General features: G+C 46.2%; 1 protein-coding gene across 1 annotated transcript in view; it reads left to right on the forward strand.

Annotated features, from left to right (window-relative positions):
* The window catches only part of Prm (Paramyosin), a 32,200-nt gene that overhangs the window by 3,906 nt on the left and 8,069 nt on the right, over window positions 1-20,225 (forward strand). Inside the window, exons 2-8 of the mRNA XM_050195343.3 lie at window positions 5,091-5,147; window positions 6,609-6,862; window positions 8,076-8,154; window positions 9,157-9,402; window positions 10,780-10,976; window positions 13,481-13,830; window positions 15,935-16,175. Coding sequence (XP_050051300.1) covers window positions 5,091-5,147; window positions 6,609-6,862; window positions 8,076-8,154; window positions 9,157-9,402; window positions 10,780-10,976; window positions 13,481-13,830; window positions 15,935-16,175 — 1,424 coding nt within the window. The remainder of the gene's footprint in view (window positions 1-5,090; window positions 5,148-6,608; window positions 6,863-8,075; window positions 8,155-9,156; window positions 9,403-10,779; window positions 10,977-13,480; window positions 13,831-15,934; window positions 16,176-20,225) is intronic.

Here is a 20,225-nt window from a genome sequence, read left to right on the forward strand (position 1 = left end):
ATCATATAAGTTACGGTGAAAGCCTTTCCCCTTGTACGGACGAGGGCGCGCAGGAGGTAGCACATGCTCTGTCACACGCACGAACTGTGACAGCAGGCATTTAAGGAGCGGCACCAACGTAGCATTACGGTATCGTGCCCATGCATGCCAGTAAGCAAGTAGCCTTGTTTTGCGGCAGTACACCACTAAAACGCAAAGAGCTGGTGATGTGCCTCTTGATATCAAGGGGCATCAATATCAAGCTAAGCTGTCGCTTCCACTATTACCAGCACCACCACTACAATGCGAGGTTGCTTCGAGATGATTGTTCGGATTTGAAAACAATTCCTTGCCTTTAATATGGAGAACAAAAGCATGGAAAGGACAGTAGGAATTATTTTACTGATAAGTAATGATCGCACTTTAAACCTACTACTGCGCATTTGGTTTTACATTACTGCTACCAAACACTACATGCCTGACGATATCTATAAGAAAGGCACCACTTCTGGAATCTGACTTTTGCTGGACCGATAATTATCACCTGAGGCAACCTATCGGTGTCCTAAGTGCGGGAGTAGGAAACGTATACACGACTCTTCAGTATAGAAGACGACTCTTCAGTACAAAAGAGTAAATTTAGTGCTCTAAATGGGCTCTTTGGTCAGCCTGCAATTCTCAACGCTTCCTTTAAGTAAAATGCGCTTTACGCAAGCCTCGAAGGTAAAGCATGGACGAAGGAGGAATCCGGAGTAAGCGTCCTAGCCGGGTTCTGTTCTATTCACGCCAAATTGCATGAACAAACTGAACATTGGTATTCATCTTTGTTGAGTGACTTACGACTATCGCTGACCGAAGTAGGTAAGTTGACGTGTTGAGTTAGACACCGAAGTTGTCACACAATGCAGAAGAGAAAAGAACGACGTACGGTTATGTCATGCGGGAATGTCGCACAAAATATCGCCAAGTTCTTTCATCAGTAGGTTTTAGGATATATTACTAATAAAATCTTATAAATGTACGTAGACAACCCTGTTATCCATTTAGTTAGTGCAACTGAAAGAAGATGAATTAGAAATACTTGCTTCTTGATGCTTATGGCGGATGCCGCAAGGTAAATTTTCAGATCTAATGCCAAAGCATAATTATGATGAACTAAGTAACCTACGTGATGCCAGATACTTCGCTTCTTTTTATGTTTTCACTATAAAAAGACACGGACCCACGCAAGAACAACGGGCGATGCTTATAAGGAAATGCGCACACATATTACCAGAAGGTACAAAATGAAACGCAAAGGACTGTAGTGATTGATGTGTGAAACACTGTAGAGTCAATTTTGTCAACAATCAGCTAATGTTTTGAAATCACGTTTCCATATGCTGCGAAATTGGGTCTAGTTGAGCTACGCAGCCATGAATAATAACATTCGTGAGCGCCTCTTGTGGCCGACATGCCGAAAAGGAAGTGAAAGCTAATTTTCATTTTATCTCTAAGTACATTAATCACCCAGAGTGGTTACGTGCCACTATTTCCAAAAATCTTCATCTACATCATCGCAATAAACGCTCCGGCGTTACGGCCCGGAAGAATGCGCGCAGCGTTAATTCAGAGTTCATTACTCGACTCGTCTTACACAAGAAGAGGGCACCATCGTCGGAACGCAAAGCGCAGTACGCTTAGCTATCCGTTGTCAAGATACCCATGCACAAAGGCGTGCAAAAACTGTGTGCACTTAGTGGAGAAAAAGTGGAAACGTTGCTTTTGTTCGTTTCAGCCGGCTGTCGCACCGTGCGATTCAAAGGCCTAATGAGATGGAATCGGGGCACGTTATTGGCGCGTCGCATCCAAGATCGCTGACCTCAAGCAGGTGACCTGGCGTAGCTTCCGCCACCGGGGCAGCGACCTTTAGGGCCTTCGGAGGCCACCGCTCTTTTTGACGTACGCTACCTGCCGGTGAGGGACCAACCGTATGCCAGCAAGACCCCCAGCGAGGGAGCGCTCGCGCCAGGGGCAGCTCTAAAATTTCAGGCAGCGAGGAGCGATCGGGCGTGAGCTCACCAAGAAGGCGCGCGCTCGCGGGCTGCACACCACCGACGGAGGAACCGTCGCCGGCTCCGACGCTAAATTTGGCCACTGGCCGGAGATCCCGCCGGGTGTATTTATAAACGCCAGCAGGTCTCCTCGGCTTGCCAGGGCCTCCTGGGCAGCGGGGTGGCGGCGCTGCCGGCTGGAAACAGAGCGTGGCTCACTGGGCGGGCGGCGCCTCCTCCTCGTCTCGAGCGCCGCGCACAACGCGCCGCCACGTCATACGCAACGACCTCTGTCACAGGCGTCCTTTCCGGCCGACCTGTCCTTCTATTTACGCCCACCGACAACGAGGCGTTCCCCAGTTTGGTCGCCGCCCGTCTGCAGTAGGAATGGCAAAAAAGGCTCGCGGTTGTCGCTCGGCCCGATTAGTAGCGGTGCTGGGCTTCACGAGGAAGGCTCGCGTCTGTCCACGGATGGTCGAGTCTCCTTCGTCAGGCGAAGCAGCTCTTCCACGAACGCGACAGTTGTCGGTTTACGCACACTCGAGTACTGCTCGCGAGGCTGCGATGAAATGTCAGGGGCCCTCGCCGGTTAGCAGCGCAATGAACGCGAGCACGAATACGCCGGAGAATCGACGGAAACTGGGGAGGTTGCAAAACTTGCAATTTCCCGACAATGAAATGCCTGTTTAGAACAGACATTATCCATGCTGTAATTATGAAAGCTTAGAGAAACTACTGGGTCCCCATTCACACGAAGAAGAAAAATAAACGCTTAGCGCCAGTTTTTGCGATTGGAAGAAGCGGCGAGTTTAACCTAGAATTATTTTAGCGCAATTTAAGCACGCTATATTTCGTAATTTATGTAAATTTCTGTTATGCTTGCTATTCTTCATGTCGTGACAAAAAACCGAAAAATGCACGACCCCGAGAAAGTTCATACATTTGAATCATAACGATGCCATGCTAGTTGATTAGCCGATATTTATTATCATTAATTACAAGCAACTTCTCTATGATTGCGACATATGGGCAGAAAATAGATTTCTAAAAATGTTTTTGGTTCTTCTACTGGTACCGCACCGACGGCATCAAAAGACATGTCTCGACAAAGGAGGCTCGTTTAGCGTTTATTATGGAAAGCCGCGCTATTCCTCCGCTCTTCCGTGCTAAGAATACACTGGAAAGAAGGAACTCAGTCGCGCATTTCCGACACATTCTTAAAGGCTTCGACAAAAAGGCCAGCGGTGCGTTCTGACTGCCTGAAAGAAGATTCCTCCCTTGTGCGTGCGCGTCCTACGGTGAAACTCGATTTCTAGACTGCTTTCGTAAGGCCAGTCGTTTCTCCCATTCTCTTTCATTTGCTCCGCCCCTTGGTTCTTTTTATCTTTTCCTCTCCAAACACATTATCTTGGCTCAGTATGGCAGCGCGCTGTCAGGCAAAACACTGAAGAGAAACGCACATGCAAATAGAAAAACCTAGGAGGAAAAAGGAACTTTCAACTGCGGCAAACAAAAACTTGAGACGACAGAAGAAGACACAGCGAAGCAGTGTCAGCTCTGCATCTTTTACTGCGTGATGCCCCAACCCCCTTTAAAAGCTGATTGCAGAAGGTTCTTGATTGCAAAACCCACGAAGATTTTCATTCCCGAGAAAGGTAATGGCTACCTAATAAGCGTAACGCTAGATCGACAAAGATAGCGCTCCACCACCATGCATTCCACAAAGGCCATTAAAGAGAACACGCGGAAAGACGGAGAAGGAGGGGATAAAAAACGAAGCAGGAAGGGAGGACCAAATTAAGCAAGAAAGGGCAAAAAAATGATAAAGAAAAAGGAGGAGACAGTCTAAAAAAAAAAAAAGGGAAGCTCCAGCCGGGCCTTTTCGGTCCCGCCGCCACGAGATCGAGTTGCCTGTCAGTGGAGCCATCTCATGGCGACCGCATCCAACATTAGCGTACGCCCGGCATGTGACGCAGAGGGAAAAAAGGAAAAAAGAGTTTAAAACGAAGAGCAAAGAATTTTCCGCGTCTCATTTTTTTTCTTATGATGACATACAATATGCTTTCTCATTTCTTCTCTTTTTTTTGCATTTTTGCGAGAGTGCGTGGTCTCGTTATTTGTAATGAAATAGGCGGGCTGTTACTTTGGCCTTTCTCCTTTTCCTCGCTCTCTTCTTTACGTTCATTACAGCGTGTGCTCCGCGAATCGCATAGATTAGGTCACGTGATCGCTGAACGTCTGATTAATATTTACGAGTTGAGAGCGATTTCTATTGAGTTTATCTATTAGACCGCTTGCAGAAGTACGGCTTAGGCATCATTAGATTTCTTTCGGAGTAAACGAAATGAAAACAATCCAAGGGATGGAAGATTGCAAAAAAAAAGAGGAAGAAAAGGTCAATAAAAGAGAGCACGGAGAAAGCAACAAGTGAGCCAAATATATTCAACCCGCTTGCTGACCTTCTGCTACGACTTAGGTTGAAATAAGCGGTTGGGAAAGCCGGCAGCCCCATAGGGCGGTTCGGCAAAGGGCCTCCGGTGCCTGTTGTGGGCCTTCTAAAAGGTCTTGCTTGCCCAATCAGTCGCGCGCAAGGCTTGGTAATGTGCTTTCTTCCTTTCTGACGGGACGTGCGCGCGGAAAGGACAAGAGACACGGGTAACGAAACACGATGACGAACAGCTCTGCACGCTTCGCATAATGTGTAGGCTCTTTGCGCGAGTAGACTGCAGCTGCCCCGTTCAAAAAGAAACAGAAAGAAAAATATCAGCACGAGGCAGTACGGCTACGCAGCGTTTTCGTTTCTCTTTTTTTTCGTACAGCTTGCTTATTGCGAGCAATCGGTGGCTAGCCTGTATGCGTTATATTCCAGACTGAAGATTTCTCGTGCGCTGCATGGCATCATTATCTGCTAAAAGCAGCGGGTTTTACCTGTGCTGTTGCAGACGAGGTTCATGTGCACATTTTAATGCAGAAATGATACCCCATACTTTAGTGTATTCATCATGGTTGACTAGTTGCCTCAAAATATGCATTTACAAGCAGTGCACGTGACATCGATATCTTCTTTTTCTTTTCCAGGACAAGCTCCGCCTGCTTCAAGAGGACCTCGAGTCTGAACGGGAGCTCAGGCAAAGGGTGAGCGAGTCGACCTGAATGCCTTTACCAACAAGTGCAGAGTGCCTTTAATGGGACAGCTTGTCTGATCTTTAAAGAAAGAAGGAAAGAGGCAGCTACAGTGCCTTTATGTTTGCTGTGTATTAGAAATAAGAAAAAAAAAAGGGTGAGGGTGGGGGAAAGCGTATTTTCGAATCTTACTGAAGCAACAAAATTTGAGAAGATTTTCTGCCCATTTCATGAACGAGCTACTGTACAATGAGTTTTAGTTTTACCTTGCGCAACGAGCAAGAAAATTTTCTGTTGCCTAAGTCGACAGTGTGTACAGGAGACTACCACAGCATTGCAGCAATATATGCTGCAATAAAAAAAATATTGTGCACGTTAAATTCAGGAAATTTTACGCCAATACAGTTGGAAAATTTGCATTTTAATCATGCGCTTCAGAGAGCAGCAAGGTGTCGTAGCTTTCTGATTTCACTTATGGCGTCCGGTGGACTCTTCACGTTTCACGTGTTTCCATCCAAGATGCGCTTCATTAAAACGTGAAGGAAAGAAACGAAAACTAAAATCTGCGGAGAAGTAACGAGGACCAACTAAGAGTACTGCTAATGTGTATACGTTGTAGCAGTATAGCATATATTAAAGAACAATAATACCGCATGACTACGGCCTGGGCATAATGCAACAAACGCGACCCAACACCCAATCGCTTGATTGGACAAGAATCTTCGAACACCGCTGTTTCCGCATGTTTCCTAAAGAGTCACACAACATCTTTGTGTGGAAGGTGAACTAAACATCACATCTGCCGACATTTACGCGCCCACCAAATACCAGTGAATAGGACTGCAGCGAAAAAAAACAACTGCCAAATAAGCGCAAGCACGAAAGAATCAGCCACAAGGACCATCGGCAAATGTCTCCAGTGAAATACGACGCTTGTGAGAGATTCACGACGCCAGCGGTCCATCAGCACATGCAGGCGTCCGTTTGCTTGTATGGCAGGACTGCCGTGAAGTACATTGAAGTAGTGGGAAGTACTCTATGATTCCTATTACTCGTGAGAAAAAGGAACTGTTGATGCGCAATACTTAATCTAGCACCTCCCGCACGTACAAAAAAAAAATGACTGCAGGGTTTCAGAGCTATTGTAATCGCACTGTTAAGAATGCGAGAAAGATCTTAAGGTGCGTGCGCGCGTCGCTGCTCGAGAGAACGGCTTTCGCGGCATTTATTTTTATTTATTTGAGGAATTTGTTGCAAGGTATATGTAGTAAAACAACGAACAAAAAGGGAATCAAATAAACACAGCCCTTTGTGGCGCAGCTACTGCAACAACGAGTAGCAATTTTTTTTCTTTTTGCCTGGCTTATAAAACTTACAGTTCTGAAACCAAGCATTAAAGCTGTATTTGGTGAGCGACAAGCGTTTCTATGTTGGGCGCGTCATGTATGATCCATGTGCCCTCTCTTCGTGCAGATCGAGCGCGAGAAGTCGGACCTGACGGTGCAGCTGATGCAGCTGAGCGACCGGTTGGAAGAAGCCGAGGGCTCCTCGGAGACCGTGGTCGAGATGAACAAGAAACGCGACACCGAGCTGTCCAAGCTGCGTAAGCTGCTCGAGGATGTGCACTTGGAGAGTGAGGAGACCGCGCACCACCTGCGCAAGAAGCACCAAGAGGCCATCGCCGAAATGCAGGAGCAGCTGGACGTTGTGAGCAAGGCCAAGAGCAAGTACGTTGTTACAACGGCACTCGTTTCGAGCGCCTGAAGGATACCAAGGAGTTTAGCACGGGAGCTTTCCTCTTTAATCGCCCTGCCCGTGGCCACGAGCTTAATATTAGCTTTGCTCATTGTTTCAATTATGCTTCATGCTGTGCCGTGCATCACTTTAGACGGCGTGTGGCCCTTTGCCCCACAACCTATGAATGTGCTATTGTTGCATTTTGCTCGACCACTCGACGTGCTCATTCTATTCGCCTGCTGGCAGCTCGGAACAAGTACCGACAGGACCCACCCCAGACAGAACCCTTTTTTTTTTCTTTGACATAAGTATAACTGAAGCAGCTTACCCTAAGTACGACGATGTCAGTTCAGTGAGTAAGCATATAGAATTATAACACCCTGGCCATTCTGCGAAATTTCACAATGGGGCTTCTTCCCAGATATATTTTACTTCACAGCGAATACGGCCGACCTCCTGCTCGAAGCGAAAACACTGCACTGAATGAGTGGGTACAACTGGAGCCCTTGTGACACCTTTCCCTCATGCAGGAGCAAGGAAAAAAGGAGCGCCGTCAAGCTCCTTTGGCTGACAGCGCTTACAACACTAGCTAGGCCATCTTGGAAGGGCCCACTGTGGCGCATGGGGAAGAGCCTATGCAGAATTTCGTAAAAGATAAAGCGAGATGAACCACAGCACTCAAAGAAGAAATAAGGTGCTCACGTCTAGGAAAGCCAGTCAACCTATAATGGGCTGCGACTGTACACGTGGACATTACTCCGTTCTTACTGACGTGACGCTTGATTGAAATTCACGCCGTCAGCTATAATTGATTGGGCCAATCATTGCCCGGTAAACCATAAGAGCTGTTAGAAAACCACCCTGTTGTGGCACGTCGACACACAAACTGAGAGCTAAAGCACGCCAAGAAATTTATGACACATCGTATCTTACTGAACGAATTTTATTCTTGCTCAACTTTCGTGCAGTGGGCAAAAGTTAGCCCATATTTTTTTCTTTATTCACCTTAGAACTGTAGTGCGTTAAGTTCATGCACGAAAGCATTTCAACGGCTATAGCACGGCGCATTTACTTCCAAGTAAAGAAAATTCGTTTCGTCAGTGCTGTGGCCCCTTTAAACATAGCGATCTCAGACTTTTGTTGCAGTAATAAATGGCGTCATTTCTTTCCTATTCCGATTACTCTTCCTTTCTTCTACTGCAGGGCCGAGAAGGAGAGGCAGAAGTTCCAGGCCGAAGTTTACGAACTCTTGGCTCAGGTCGAGAATACGAACAAGGAGAAGGTACGGCACTTTCCAGAACGACGCTTCCTAAAGGGAAAACAATAGGCCCAGTCGCAGCACATCTTCAGTGATTGTGTCATTCGTTGTCTGTTGGCATGCTTAATAGGTGATAACGAAAAAAAATTCTAAAAGCACTTGACGCTCATCACGGTTGTCATAACGAAGCCGAATTAATAAGCTAGAAAAGAATACTGTAGTTATTATGCTGATTTACACTATCTGGCAGGCTAAACCGAAAAATTTGGTTTGCTAGCGAGTATCAAAGTTAGCTGACCTCTCAAGAAAATCAATTCCGAAGATCAAGTGGCGGACGCCACCCAAAAAATTAAATCAGCAGTGTACGCCTGCTAAACCTCCAATTGACGATGCACAGACCGTTCGATGTTGGGTTGCGATAATTATAAGACGAAGCAAAGCTGAAACGACGTGCGGTATGAAAGAGAGAGAAAACTACCTTACCATACCTTACTGTAACCGGGAGATAACGTTACTAATTGCTAAAAGGCACTTGTGTAGGGAAGGTGGAGGAAATGATTTTTCATTAGTTAAATCTATTTTGCATAGTTGTGCTTTACACGTTATTATACGGCTAGGTTCCTTTATGTTTATATATATATATATATATGTATATATATATATATATATATATATATATATATATAAAAGAAAAGATTGAGTTAACTAAATGGCTAATTGTAATATGTTAGGCAAGAATTGCTATGCACCTCGTACTGCGTATTTTTTATATTCAGTGGTAAAAGATAGATAAAAAAACTCGTTCTTGGGCAACCAATATTAGTGAAGTTTACCCCCTTAATTGAATATACTTGTGATATAGCATTCTGCAATGAAGCTAGGACAAACTTCACGTTCAGGGAAGCCTTATTTGTTCAGATAACGCGTTATTGAGGCATTAAGCAATTCAACGAGCAATTTGACGGCGCAGGTCCCTACGTTCAGGGAGGCGACGGTCTGCTATAAGAGAACGTTTCTTGTCCGCAGATCACGATCCAGAAGACCGTGGAGAAGCTGGAACACACCGTTTACGAGCTGAACATCCGCATCGAGGAACTGAACCGCACTGTCACCGAGGTGACGGCCCAGAGGACCCGCCTTAGTGCCGAGAACGCCGAGTACCTCAAGGAGGTGCACGAACTCAAGGTCTCGCTGGACAACGTCAACCACCTCAAGACACAACTTGCCACCCAGCTCGAGGACAACCGCCGCCGCCTTGAAGACGAAGAACGGGTGAGCAGGCTGCTATATGCGGCCGCAAACTCTTGAGAAAAGTTACAAATTTGGTATGGGACTTGAGAAGGAGGGCAAATGCTTTCGGCTGTCACCTCGCGCCCCGCACAATCGCTATACACTTGTGCAAGATGCAGGACGAGGGCGAGGAAAGACAAGCTAGCGTGCTTTCGTTGCTGCGCCGCACGTCTGTACGAAACCAGAATAAGAATGATGTGACAAGAATTAAGAATGAATAGACAAGAATGATGTGATTATTACAGAGTGGCTGACGTCTTGGCTCTTCCAAAAACCTTTCATATGATGTACAGATCCTAAAAAAGAAGAAAAGTCTTAGCCTTGTTACTTTTAGACCATGATTATTTGTTGCTTTGCAGTAAAAAACTGCGGCATAATGCCTCCTCTCTGAGCTTAAAATTTAGATGCTCTTCTGGACTCGCATGATTAGGTTTCTACATCGTTTATATGAATAGACCTTCGTTATATATCTCTGCCATCAAGTGCGGATCGCAAAAGTGCGGTTAGTAAATTTAACCACTTTTGAGCACCTTATATTATGAAAGATTAGCATCAAAAGCGTTCCTTAACTTAGTGAACAGGGTCGTATGCTAAGCGCTTTCGTTCCTCTAATGCTTCTCGAGGCTACATGCGGTCGGGGCTCAGCCGTAATGTGTTCTGCGTGTAATGTGCAAATCAGCAACGCGTAATAGCACACAAGCGCCTTGAACACTGGTATTCTGAACCACGAAAATGTATTCATTTGTTACGTGGTTTAACTGTTCTGATGTGAAACTGCTTCTAACATTTTTATACGGAGCGAACCATCTTAAAAGTTCGAAGGGTGGATTTAAAACCTCCCGAAGAGCATATTACATTAAAATTTCCCGAAGAAAGACCCACCGACCCACCGAGTGTGCAAGTTGTGCGCTGTTGTGTAGTTTCACATATTCTGTAGGGAATCTTGATTATAAAACTAATTTATTTGAACTCAAAATTCTACTGATTGCGATTGTTCATAGTTAGGCAGGTTGCTCTCGTATAGAAGAAAAATAAAAGAAAATGTTGCGATCATTTATTTGTCCCCCCACACAATCCGCGTCATTCAAACGCAGCCGGTGGAAGTGATGCCTAGCGGCAGACTTTCAGCGGATTTTCAAACTGTACGCAAGTGCGACTTGAAAGTGAGTTTAATGTTCAGTGCTGCACAAGTTGTTTTTGTCCTTATTCTGGCAAAAGCCGTCGCAAATTCAGTTCAAGGCTCAGCCGATTATGTATTGCCTTAGTCGACATTAGCGCAGAACGCAAGCGAGACGATTAAGCGCAATTTGAATACGTCTTTTCCTCAGCTAAACAGTCGTTTGTGTTGCAATTTCGCAGAAACGCGCCAGCCTTGAATCGTCGCTGCACACCCTTGAGGTCGAGATCGAGTCACTCAAGGTTCAGCTGGAAGAAGAGTCCGAGGCTAGGCTCGAAGTCGAGAGGCAGCTGGTCAAGGCCAACGCCGACGCCGCCGCTTACAAGACCAAGTATGAGACTGAAGTCCAGGCTCACGCTGACGAAGTCGAGGAACTCAGGTATGTGGCCTAGCATTACTGTCACGCGTGCAGCAGCGTCAGTCAAAGAGAAGGACTTCGCACCAGTTGTCAATGGCTGGCGCAGAAAGGCACAGTAACTTATAGGGCGGGAAGGGAAGGGTTCAACAGGGCTCTCTGAATCCAACTCTCCCCCCCCCCCCCCTCCCACTTGCATGCATAGCAAAGTGAAGTCGGGAAGATGTGCAGAATTGTGGCTACAAACGGAAGGGGAAATGATGGCGAGGAGGTGTTCGCTGTCACGATGTTCAATTTTCAATTGTATTTCTGTACGTATAGGCACATTCTTTCGACGAACATATTACGCACGCACAAGCTCCTCGTGTGTGTGTGACTTATTCTCTTGCGTACGTCTCCTTCGTGTGGTTGGAAAGAATGTACAGGAAACTGGTACGCACCAGCTTACTCAAGACGTTCTTTCGTTGCAATGTACTGTTTTACCCAGGCGAGAAGACATAGAAGCAAAAGTAAACTACAGTTAATATCGCTGCCACAAGAACATTAGCGTGATGGCTTGTACTCGATGACGCTGTTTGGAGGTGTGACACTGGGTACGCTAGATATACAGTTCAAATCCGTCAGTTCTTTCTGACCTCCTAAACGAATTTGGCAAGTCTACACTACTTTCCATCGTACCAGAACATGTCCGGTCGAGATCCCCACTTCCGCAAGGTGCCACGTATGAATTATGGAAGAGGGCTTCGAATATATTCCATATAACAGGCTGCAGACCATACGTCGCTAAGGATGACAAATACGGAACAATTGCAGTTGACACGCTGAGCTGAGGCAAGAAACTCGGGGCAGCGAGATCGCGGCTGCTCAGTGATGCTTTATTATGACTTTATTTCTTTTTTCAAAGTTTGCCAACATCCCTCACTAAATAACGGCATTCTCTCTTTCGAAGTAGCAAAGAAATTAAATGAATGCTACCGGGCGCCGAAAAACAGCTTAAGAACCGATGTGCTCAAGTTGCGGTAAGTCGTGGGGAGAGTGAAGAAGGCCATGCCCTGTACACACTATCCTGCCTCCGAAGCTTATCCGAAAGCGCGTCCTGTTGAAAGTAGAAGCGCTCCAGTTCGCTTCCTTCGGTGCCCATTTGTCTGCTGGGGAAGAGCTGCCGGCCAACGCTTCCTCTACCAGCCTGATCCGCTTTATTTTCTCACGGGCGGAGCACTAAAATGGGAGGAAAGTGCTGATGCCTAAGTTTCGGGCCACCAAACACAGCACTGCTGGCGTCACACTTTACCGCCCTTTGCGTATAAAAGGCACCGGGACTTTCTTTTACTGTCGAGTGCGGTTTTGCTTTGGACCAAGTTATCGAATGACCTTTTGCCGAGGTCCTTTCCTTCCAGTGCCATATTCAAGTTCCGCGACAACGTTTAGCACGACGAGTGTTCACAGCGCTCTACTTAGTTCTTCACTGTAGAAGTTAGAACGCCCGAAGATTAAAGCCGATGAAGGCGTTTTTCTCTTGCTTTGAAGTACGGGCAAGCGATGGTCGCAGAAGTAAGGCATCGAGGACAGCTTAACGAGATTATTTATCAAAATCGCACGAGATAACCAGGGTTGCAAGGAACAACTGTCTCTTGAGCAACGACTTGTTTTGGTTTTCATGAATACAAGAACGTGACGTTTGTAGATTAACTATCAACAGTCACGACTAAATTGCGATGTGTAACAGTGAATTATAAGTCCAGACTTTGTCAATACACAAGAAATGAATTATTTACTTGGGAAACTTTAATGCGATTGAGAGTATAAACATTGGATTCGCCGCGTAAGTCGTTAATCTCACAAGAGCGAGCTCCAACTTGATCACGCATGGTATTTAGAGAGAGTCAAACAGTGACAGGTGCTGACCAGATTGAACTTATTACGACTGTTCGACTCTCTCAAAAAGTCAAGTCGGCAGGACTTGGCTGTTTTCTAATTGGCGAGTTACAATTTTTAGTGATTGCCAAACGAATAACCAAAGCGTTTTGAATACGAGCAGTTTATGTCACTTCAAAACAGCGTTTAACGAATAAAGTACATCGTAGTAAATGGCCAACATTATTTTAGCCTATGGTCCATTCAGCTTGTTCCGAAATACGGCATACGAGAGAACCTCTATTTCTTATGCGAATGGACACTGGCGTTGTGTTACCAATTCTGCAAACTCAATCTGTGTGATAACACATGTGGTTTTAAAGCTTGCGAGTCAATTTGCATCGCTACAACCTGTGAACATTTACAAAATTTTGTTTCCCTTTTTTTGCACTCTATCACACACCTTATGCGAACGTTATAAAGTTTAAACCGCCTTCCGCTTAATATGCTTCGCGACCGAAACTTTAATATTTCACTTATTTCATACGCGGATAACGTTGAAAAAAATTTGCCTTTGAGAGCTGGCACAAGGGCTAAATAATTGCATTATTCTGTTTGGCGCCCATTCTGAACGTGCGTTGTCCTCTGGGCGCACCTTTTTTTACTTTCCCCAGGCGCAAGATGGCTCAGAAGATCTCGGAGTACGAGGAGCAGCTCGAGGCCCTGCTGACCCGGTGCAGCAACTTGGAGAAGCAGAAGTCACGCCTGCAGAGCGAAGTGGAAGTGCTCATTATGGACCTGGAGAAGGCCACCGCGCATGCCCAGAACCTGGAGAAGCGCGTAGCTCAGCTCGAGAAGCTCAACATCGACCTCAAGTCCAAGGTGGAAGAGCTCACCATCCTGCTGGAGCAAAGCCAGCGCGAGCTGCGCCAGAAGGTGGCCGAAATCCAGAAGCTGCAACACGAGTACGAGAAGATGCGCGAGCAGCGGGATGCCCTCCAGCGGGAGAACAAGAAGCTCGTCGGTGTGTGGTCTATGCAAGCATGCTACTGCCTTGCGCTGCTGCTTTACGTGCCGCCGAGGCACTGTCCCCGTGCCCGCGTAACTTGTGATTCCTTTCAGCTTGAGCTAGGCTGAAGGTCACGCTGCAAACGCGGTTGGCATCAGCAGTACTAGTCAGGTGCTACTTCTCGCGTTTAGAAAGCAGGGACCAAATCCAAGCACATGACTGGCTCGCGTGCTTGGATTCTGTCCCAGCGAAGCTCCAAGGAAGTGTGCTTGTGGGAAAGGGTCAAAAATATTGTCAGTGCTTACGCTATGCCGTGAAATCATAGGTATTGGCATGTAACTGTGGCGCTACAGTTCAAGCTTGACTTAGCAACATCTGAATTGACAGCCGAGCGCTATAAAACGCGATCGGTACCATAACGTTAACAGTAAAGTTTTTGACGCGGCACATGGTTCTGCGGTACGTCACGGAGTCAGTCTTTGGCTGTTCTGATATCAGCGGGACTCTGTTCACACAAAAAGATATAGAAAGAACTACAAAAGTATCCTAGTACTCCCTGCAGTGATAATTAGGCCAAACAGCAGTAAGATAGGTGCTCAACTATTTTTAGCCTCACTAACTTATCCCTTCATTTGGCAATTCTAGTAACGATTAAGCCTCCGTCCCAATTGTGCCTCGAGAGCACACTGCTCTAGGCGGAGCAATTATCTTCAGCCTACTCAAGCCCAAGCACGGTCGCCGATAACAAGATTCTTCGCCTTATTGTGCGTCCCCTCGTTTAACATCAAGCAGACCAGCTAATTGGGGAAATTGGGCCGCATTGTCGTTGCTTGTGTTTAGCCCTGTTACCTGTCTTTAACAATGAGCCTTGCAAGTTTCGTTCAATGTTTCCGTCACAAAGTTCTGGGCGCAATTATTCGTCGCCCTCCCGACATCCTTGCGTTCGAGAAATTAGCCCATTATAGTATCCAGCTACCGTAGCAGCAGAACGATTCGATGGAAATATAAGGAAGTGAAAGAAATAGCAGTGGAGCCCAGCTGAAGAAAAAGAACAGCAGTTAGAAGGTCACATTCGCCGATTAGCTAGATAAACTATCAGGCTTGTCACTGCTGTAATTGAATAGTTTTCTAAGCCACGTGTTGAAACTGCTAGTCGAATATACCAAGTATGAAAACAACTTTTCTTCGTATTAGCAGATGCTTAACACTACTGAGTAAAGGTTACCGGTCATAGCCGCCGTAATGTTTTCATTACTTCTCCATCACTGCTTTGCTAAAGAAACATTGTTGACAAATGTTGCAGGAATCGACATTGCCACTTGAAGGTCACAAAGCAGTATGGACTGTGTTACACTTCGGGTAACAAGCAGGAACGATATGAAACAAAGTTCCAAGGCACGAAAGGGTAAAAATTCGTGCCCACCTTCTTCCTTAAAAGGAAACGTTAGGCGGAACAGAAGCTGAAGTACGTTGGCTGGAGCGCCGTATTTTCGTTCTGCTGCTCTTACAATGTTGAATTCAGCGTAGAGTGCACTTAAGAGCTACATTATCCGCATTATTGGAAATAATGCTAGCAAAATTGGGCCGCTTTTCATGAAGCGGCGGTGGTGGAGTGGTGGAGTCACATTACTACGGTAAATCTTCATTTACTTTAAATACAGAGCGTGCGCGTACTACACGTAACTTCTTGGCTGTGTGGAAGGACTAAAGGGGGCCAGTACATTTATCATATTGCGACTGCCGAGACATATAGTTAATGCATACTTCAGGCGCTGCGAATCTTTTATCAGTTAGTTTCGAGCAGTCTCTGTATATACCAGTCCAATAAGTTTGTATTATCAGCTAATCGACGTTTTCTGGCCGCTCTATAGCATCGAAGAGACCCGCGCAAAATAATATAGGGTTTCTCAAAGTAGGGCTATCGTACGTGCTTTAGGAAAGTGGTGCAAGCAGCAACGAATGCTTAAAGTCAGCAAAGACGTCTTCCGTAAACATAAGCTGTCACGGTCAGCTGCCGGGACTCAAGTGTGCGCGTGCTAATGCTTCCACGAATAGCGAAGCGCGACCGGCCGGGCCACATGGCCTCGGCTAACCCGCGGCCCCACACATCCCGGTGCAGACGACCTGTCCGAGGCTAAGAGCCAACTGGCCGACGCCATCCGCCGGCTGCACGAGTACGAGCTGGAGATCAAGCGGCTGGAGAACGAGCGCGACGAGCTGGCCGCCGCCTACAAGGAGGCTGAGACCCTGCGCAAGCAGGAGGAAGCCAAGTGCCAGAGGCTCACCGCCGAGCTCGCCCAGGTGCGCCACGAGTACGAGCGCCGCCTCCAGATCAAGGAAGAGGAGATCGAAGCCCTGCGGTGAGTACGCTGCCTTGATATCGTCTGTAAGGCCTAGCGGCGGCTCCAACGTAACGCGTTGCATGTGCAGTCATCCATAAACTTTGCCCTAACACAGGGAGCACGCTTCTAGATACTTATATGTGAAGCACGTGCTGGGAAAAGCAAATTTACTATAAGATTTGTGCAATAAAAGAATAGCGCCGTTCACCCGTTGAGGTGAAATGTCGTGGACAACTTGGGGGCGCTATAACGTAAAGCTATTCCAAACTTTTCTATTCCAATTCTGCAATCAGCTCTCCGCGATTGGTCAAAAACTTTTTTGAACTACCTCCACTTCGCCTGTCTGTCACGCGACGTCACGAAAACCGCGATAGCTCCCCATCTGATATGACGCGTACACACTGATTATGCATCATTGGACCGAACAAAAGAAAAATATCTATTTGTGATTTAATGCCTGTTCGCCATTAGCCCTCCGCTATTGGTCAAAAGTTTTCGGGCTGCACCCACTTCACCTGCCTGTCACGTGCACGAAAACTCACTGCGTCAAAGTTATGTGTACGCGTTGAAGATGCAGTAATACGCGGAACAAAACTGAAATTTAGCCCGAGTAGCCGCGGGCCGCCCGGTTCCGAAAGGAACAAAAGATGGCTGCAGCCGATCGCTCATGCACGGGCTACTCGCACCTGCCGCAGAGCATGGGTTTATTTGCGTACAATAAAACTTTTTGCGTGGCCGTGTAACGTTTCCGAGCACTTTCGGCACGTTTACGACCTCCCTCTGCCAACTCTTCTTTGATGAAGATCCATCTTAGCTGCAATCTTAACCTTCCGTTGCATGCCACCGCGATTTTCGACCAGCCATCGCAAGCTAAGTAAGGGAAAGCGGACCAATCGCAGACGCCGGCACCACTCTCTTCCTCCGGTTATCGATTTTCAGTGCACTGGCTCGACCCCATCGAATCCCTCTCCACTTGAGCGTGCTCCTCACCTCTTGTCAGCCAATTAGATACGACAAGCCGCTCACTGTAGGCAATGTTATTCGTTTTAAAAGCAAACAGAAGTGACCCCTATAAACGAGGAGAGCATTTGATTGGTCTTTTCAGACAGCCCTGCTGATCACCGCCCGATGCTTGCGTCGGCGGTTACACAAATTTGACGTCAGCAGATTGAGATAAAAACATATTGAAATAGTTTCACGTTATAGGGTCCTTGATCTCTCTCTGCAAGGCAAACGAGGAGACTCTTGAATCTTGCCCGTGTAAAGTATGTGAAAGGCTACATTTAAATTAGCTGCTTACTTACCGGTAGATCTGCAGGCTGCCGTTCGCTGGACTATCGCGGCACGGAACGACGAGAAAGCAAAGCAAACAAAGTTTAGCCGTAAAGGCGAGGAACTTTACGCTTTACGCTTGCGCTGCAAAGGTGGAGGTTACCACACAATTTGAATTATTCGAACGTATGCGGAAATCGATACATTAGGGGAAAGTGTCAAAGAAACTGTACGATCTCACCATTGTGCTCCATATTTTTAAAAACAGATTCCACAGCCAGATCTCCTTGTGGTTGCTGGTACTTAATACGAGTCAGTGTATGCGCTGTCGCGAGGAGATTATTGCTTCTCCCGATATATACAAGGCTTTTTGTTTGACATGCCCCGTAGCAGCCCTTATGTTCACTTATGTCAAACACTTAACTGAATCCATGCGTAAACAACATGTGCGTTATCAGCAGTAAACACCAGTACAGTTGCAGGAAACTTATTTGCGTTTATGATGCCTAGCTGGGACCGGAATTCACACAGCTTTGCATTCGTAAGCTTTATTATTTGGCCGGCCTTGCCTTTGCTAACGTTATGTTCGCTATCATGATTGGCCGGCATCTATTTTTTAAGAAGTGATCAATGTGCGAAATTATTTGTTGGTGCGTGCCCTTATATTTAGGTGGGGGTGTGTGTGCTTAAATATTATCTATGTTTGTCAGAACGGCTAATGCCGCGATGCCTGCACTGGCTGGCCACGTGCGCACGCCATTGAACGTGCGCAGTTGTAGCCAGCACGTATCGTGCAGCATGTAGCAAATTCAGTATCGTGATACGCGAAAAACACTCCGCTTGGACGCTTTAGGGCAAAGCAATATGCTACCATGGTGCGCTGCCTCGCGGAGCCGGGCGCACGTGCACCTGGCCCCTCGGTGCAGCGCAGTATGCAGGATTCAGCATACGTACTCCGACAGATCTCATTCCTACATATAGGCAATATCAGTGCGATCTCCTAATGGATATCCTTTGCTCTAAGTAAACCCCGCTGCAGTCGCTAAGCTTCACATTTTTCGCTTAAAATGTGAAGCTTGGCAGTTTTTGTTCTGCGGTCGCAGTCGCTACATGTTTGTCCTATGCTCACGGTCACTCCACAACCATGCCAAAACAATGCGCCTTCGGTTCCTTGTCTCAGTACCAAACCATTTTCGATGCTGTAGACAACGAAATCAGTGTCACGAAGTACGCGGCTGAAACGGAAGTTGAAAAGTGTTTTAGGGTGAAACGCCGAAAAACTATATTTTCTAGATTCCAGCATTTGTTAACTCCCCACTGTCAGGATAGACTTATGTACCTCACCAAGCAAGCAGGCCATGTAAAATTTAAGAAAAGGCGGACGACTGTTTCGAATAGTCATCACGCCCGGCACTTCAAGCCGCATGAACAGCTGCTGGGATGAGGCATTTCACGCCCCAGTTGGCAGCGGCATAGGCACGCCATACTATATTGCCGTCATTTTTTTTTTGTCCAGTATAACAGCAAGGCTTAATCGAGGACGCGTTTCGTGCACAATGTTCCAAGACTTTTTTTGTCTATGGATCCATGACCTTACTGCATGCTTCCAACCGCTTACACAAGTTGATAGCGCTACTCTTTCGAAGCCTAAATTGAGAACGACCTAAAAGTTCACACTGGTAGGCAACTACACATTAGGTTACGCTCGCAAGTGGATCTGACTCGCTGCCTATTTCTGACTCTACCGCATCCTGAAAATCGCGCGCTATCCAAAAAGGTGCTGGCAACCAAAGAACCAAAATGGCGACAACATGGTGGCCTTATTTAGTACCGTGCTGAATGTGGTGCGTGTACACAGGCTATACATAGCAATCTACAGTGGCGATCATCTTAAAAAGCCGCCGCTTTGCGCAATACCATGCGTATAAAAATAGGCCCTGCGCGGATTCTACTCAGGCTGCTGCTTTGCCACATGAAACCGAGCATGATGGTAGTCATGTGGACGGCACTTGTTTTATGGTTTAGCTAGCATGAGATATGTATGCGTATGGCCGAAAAAGCCCTGATGGGATCCTTTTATGCATGGACTGTTAATTTGTCAAATAAAAATGCGCGGCAGACACAACTTTGATACTTAACTATTGAATTCGGATAGAGTATAATAAGATTTTGTAAAACCGCAGGTGCCCTTTTACTCTAATGATAGCAAGCTGGGCAAGATTTCAAGCTTGGAGTGGTATAAAATTTTCTAAAGCTTTGTAAAGCCAGTGCACATTCCATCTGGAAAGAAAGCAGTTTGAAATCACAGTGTTTCTAAAATATTTCATACAACGTGGCGCATTTAGGAACTGAGACACATACATACCCATTATTATAATTATTCTACCAACTTAAAAATTTAGACATAACAAGACTAACATCACTCTTTCGCCATTTTCAAACTGCAGTTGTGTGTGCCCCCACTTACAATTCACGACTTAAATTTCTTCAGATTTGATGGACATGGAACCATTTTATAATCGCCGTGAAATCAGTTTTTCGTCATAAAGATATGTACATCAAATGATAAAGACAAGGGAATCTATACAATGGGGCAGATGGATATCGATGATATCAAACTCCTTCTGACAGAGGGGAAAAACAAACGATTGTTTGAAGCATGGCATCGCAAGATTTTGTTAGGCCATTGAAGACACATACCTGAATGAAAAACTAAAAGAAAACTAGTTTTAGAAAGGACAGTAACCTAGATGACTGAAGCACCAGCTATAGCGTTGCAGACAAGTTATCGCATTT

Source organism: Dermacentor andersoni, chromosome 1, assembly GCF_023375885.2.
Source record: "Dermacentor andersoni chromosome 1, qqDerAnde1_hic_scaffold, whole genome shotgun sequence".
Taxonomy (NCBI): domain Eukaryota; kingdom Metazoa; phylum Arthropoda; class Arachnida; order Ixodida; family Ixodidae; genus Dermacentor; species Dermacentor andersoni.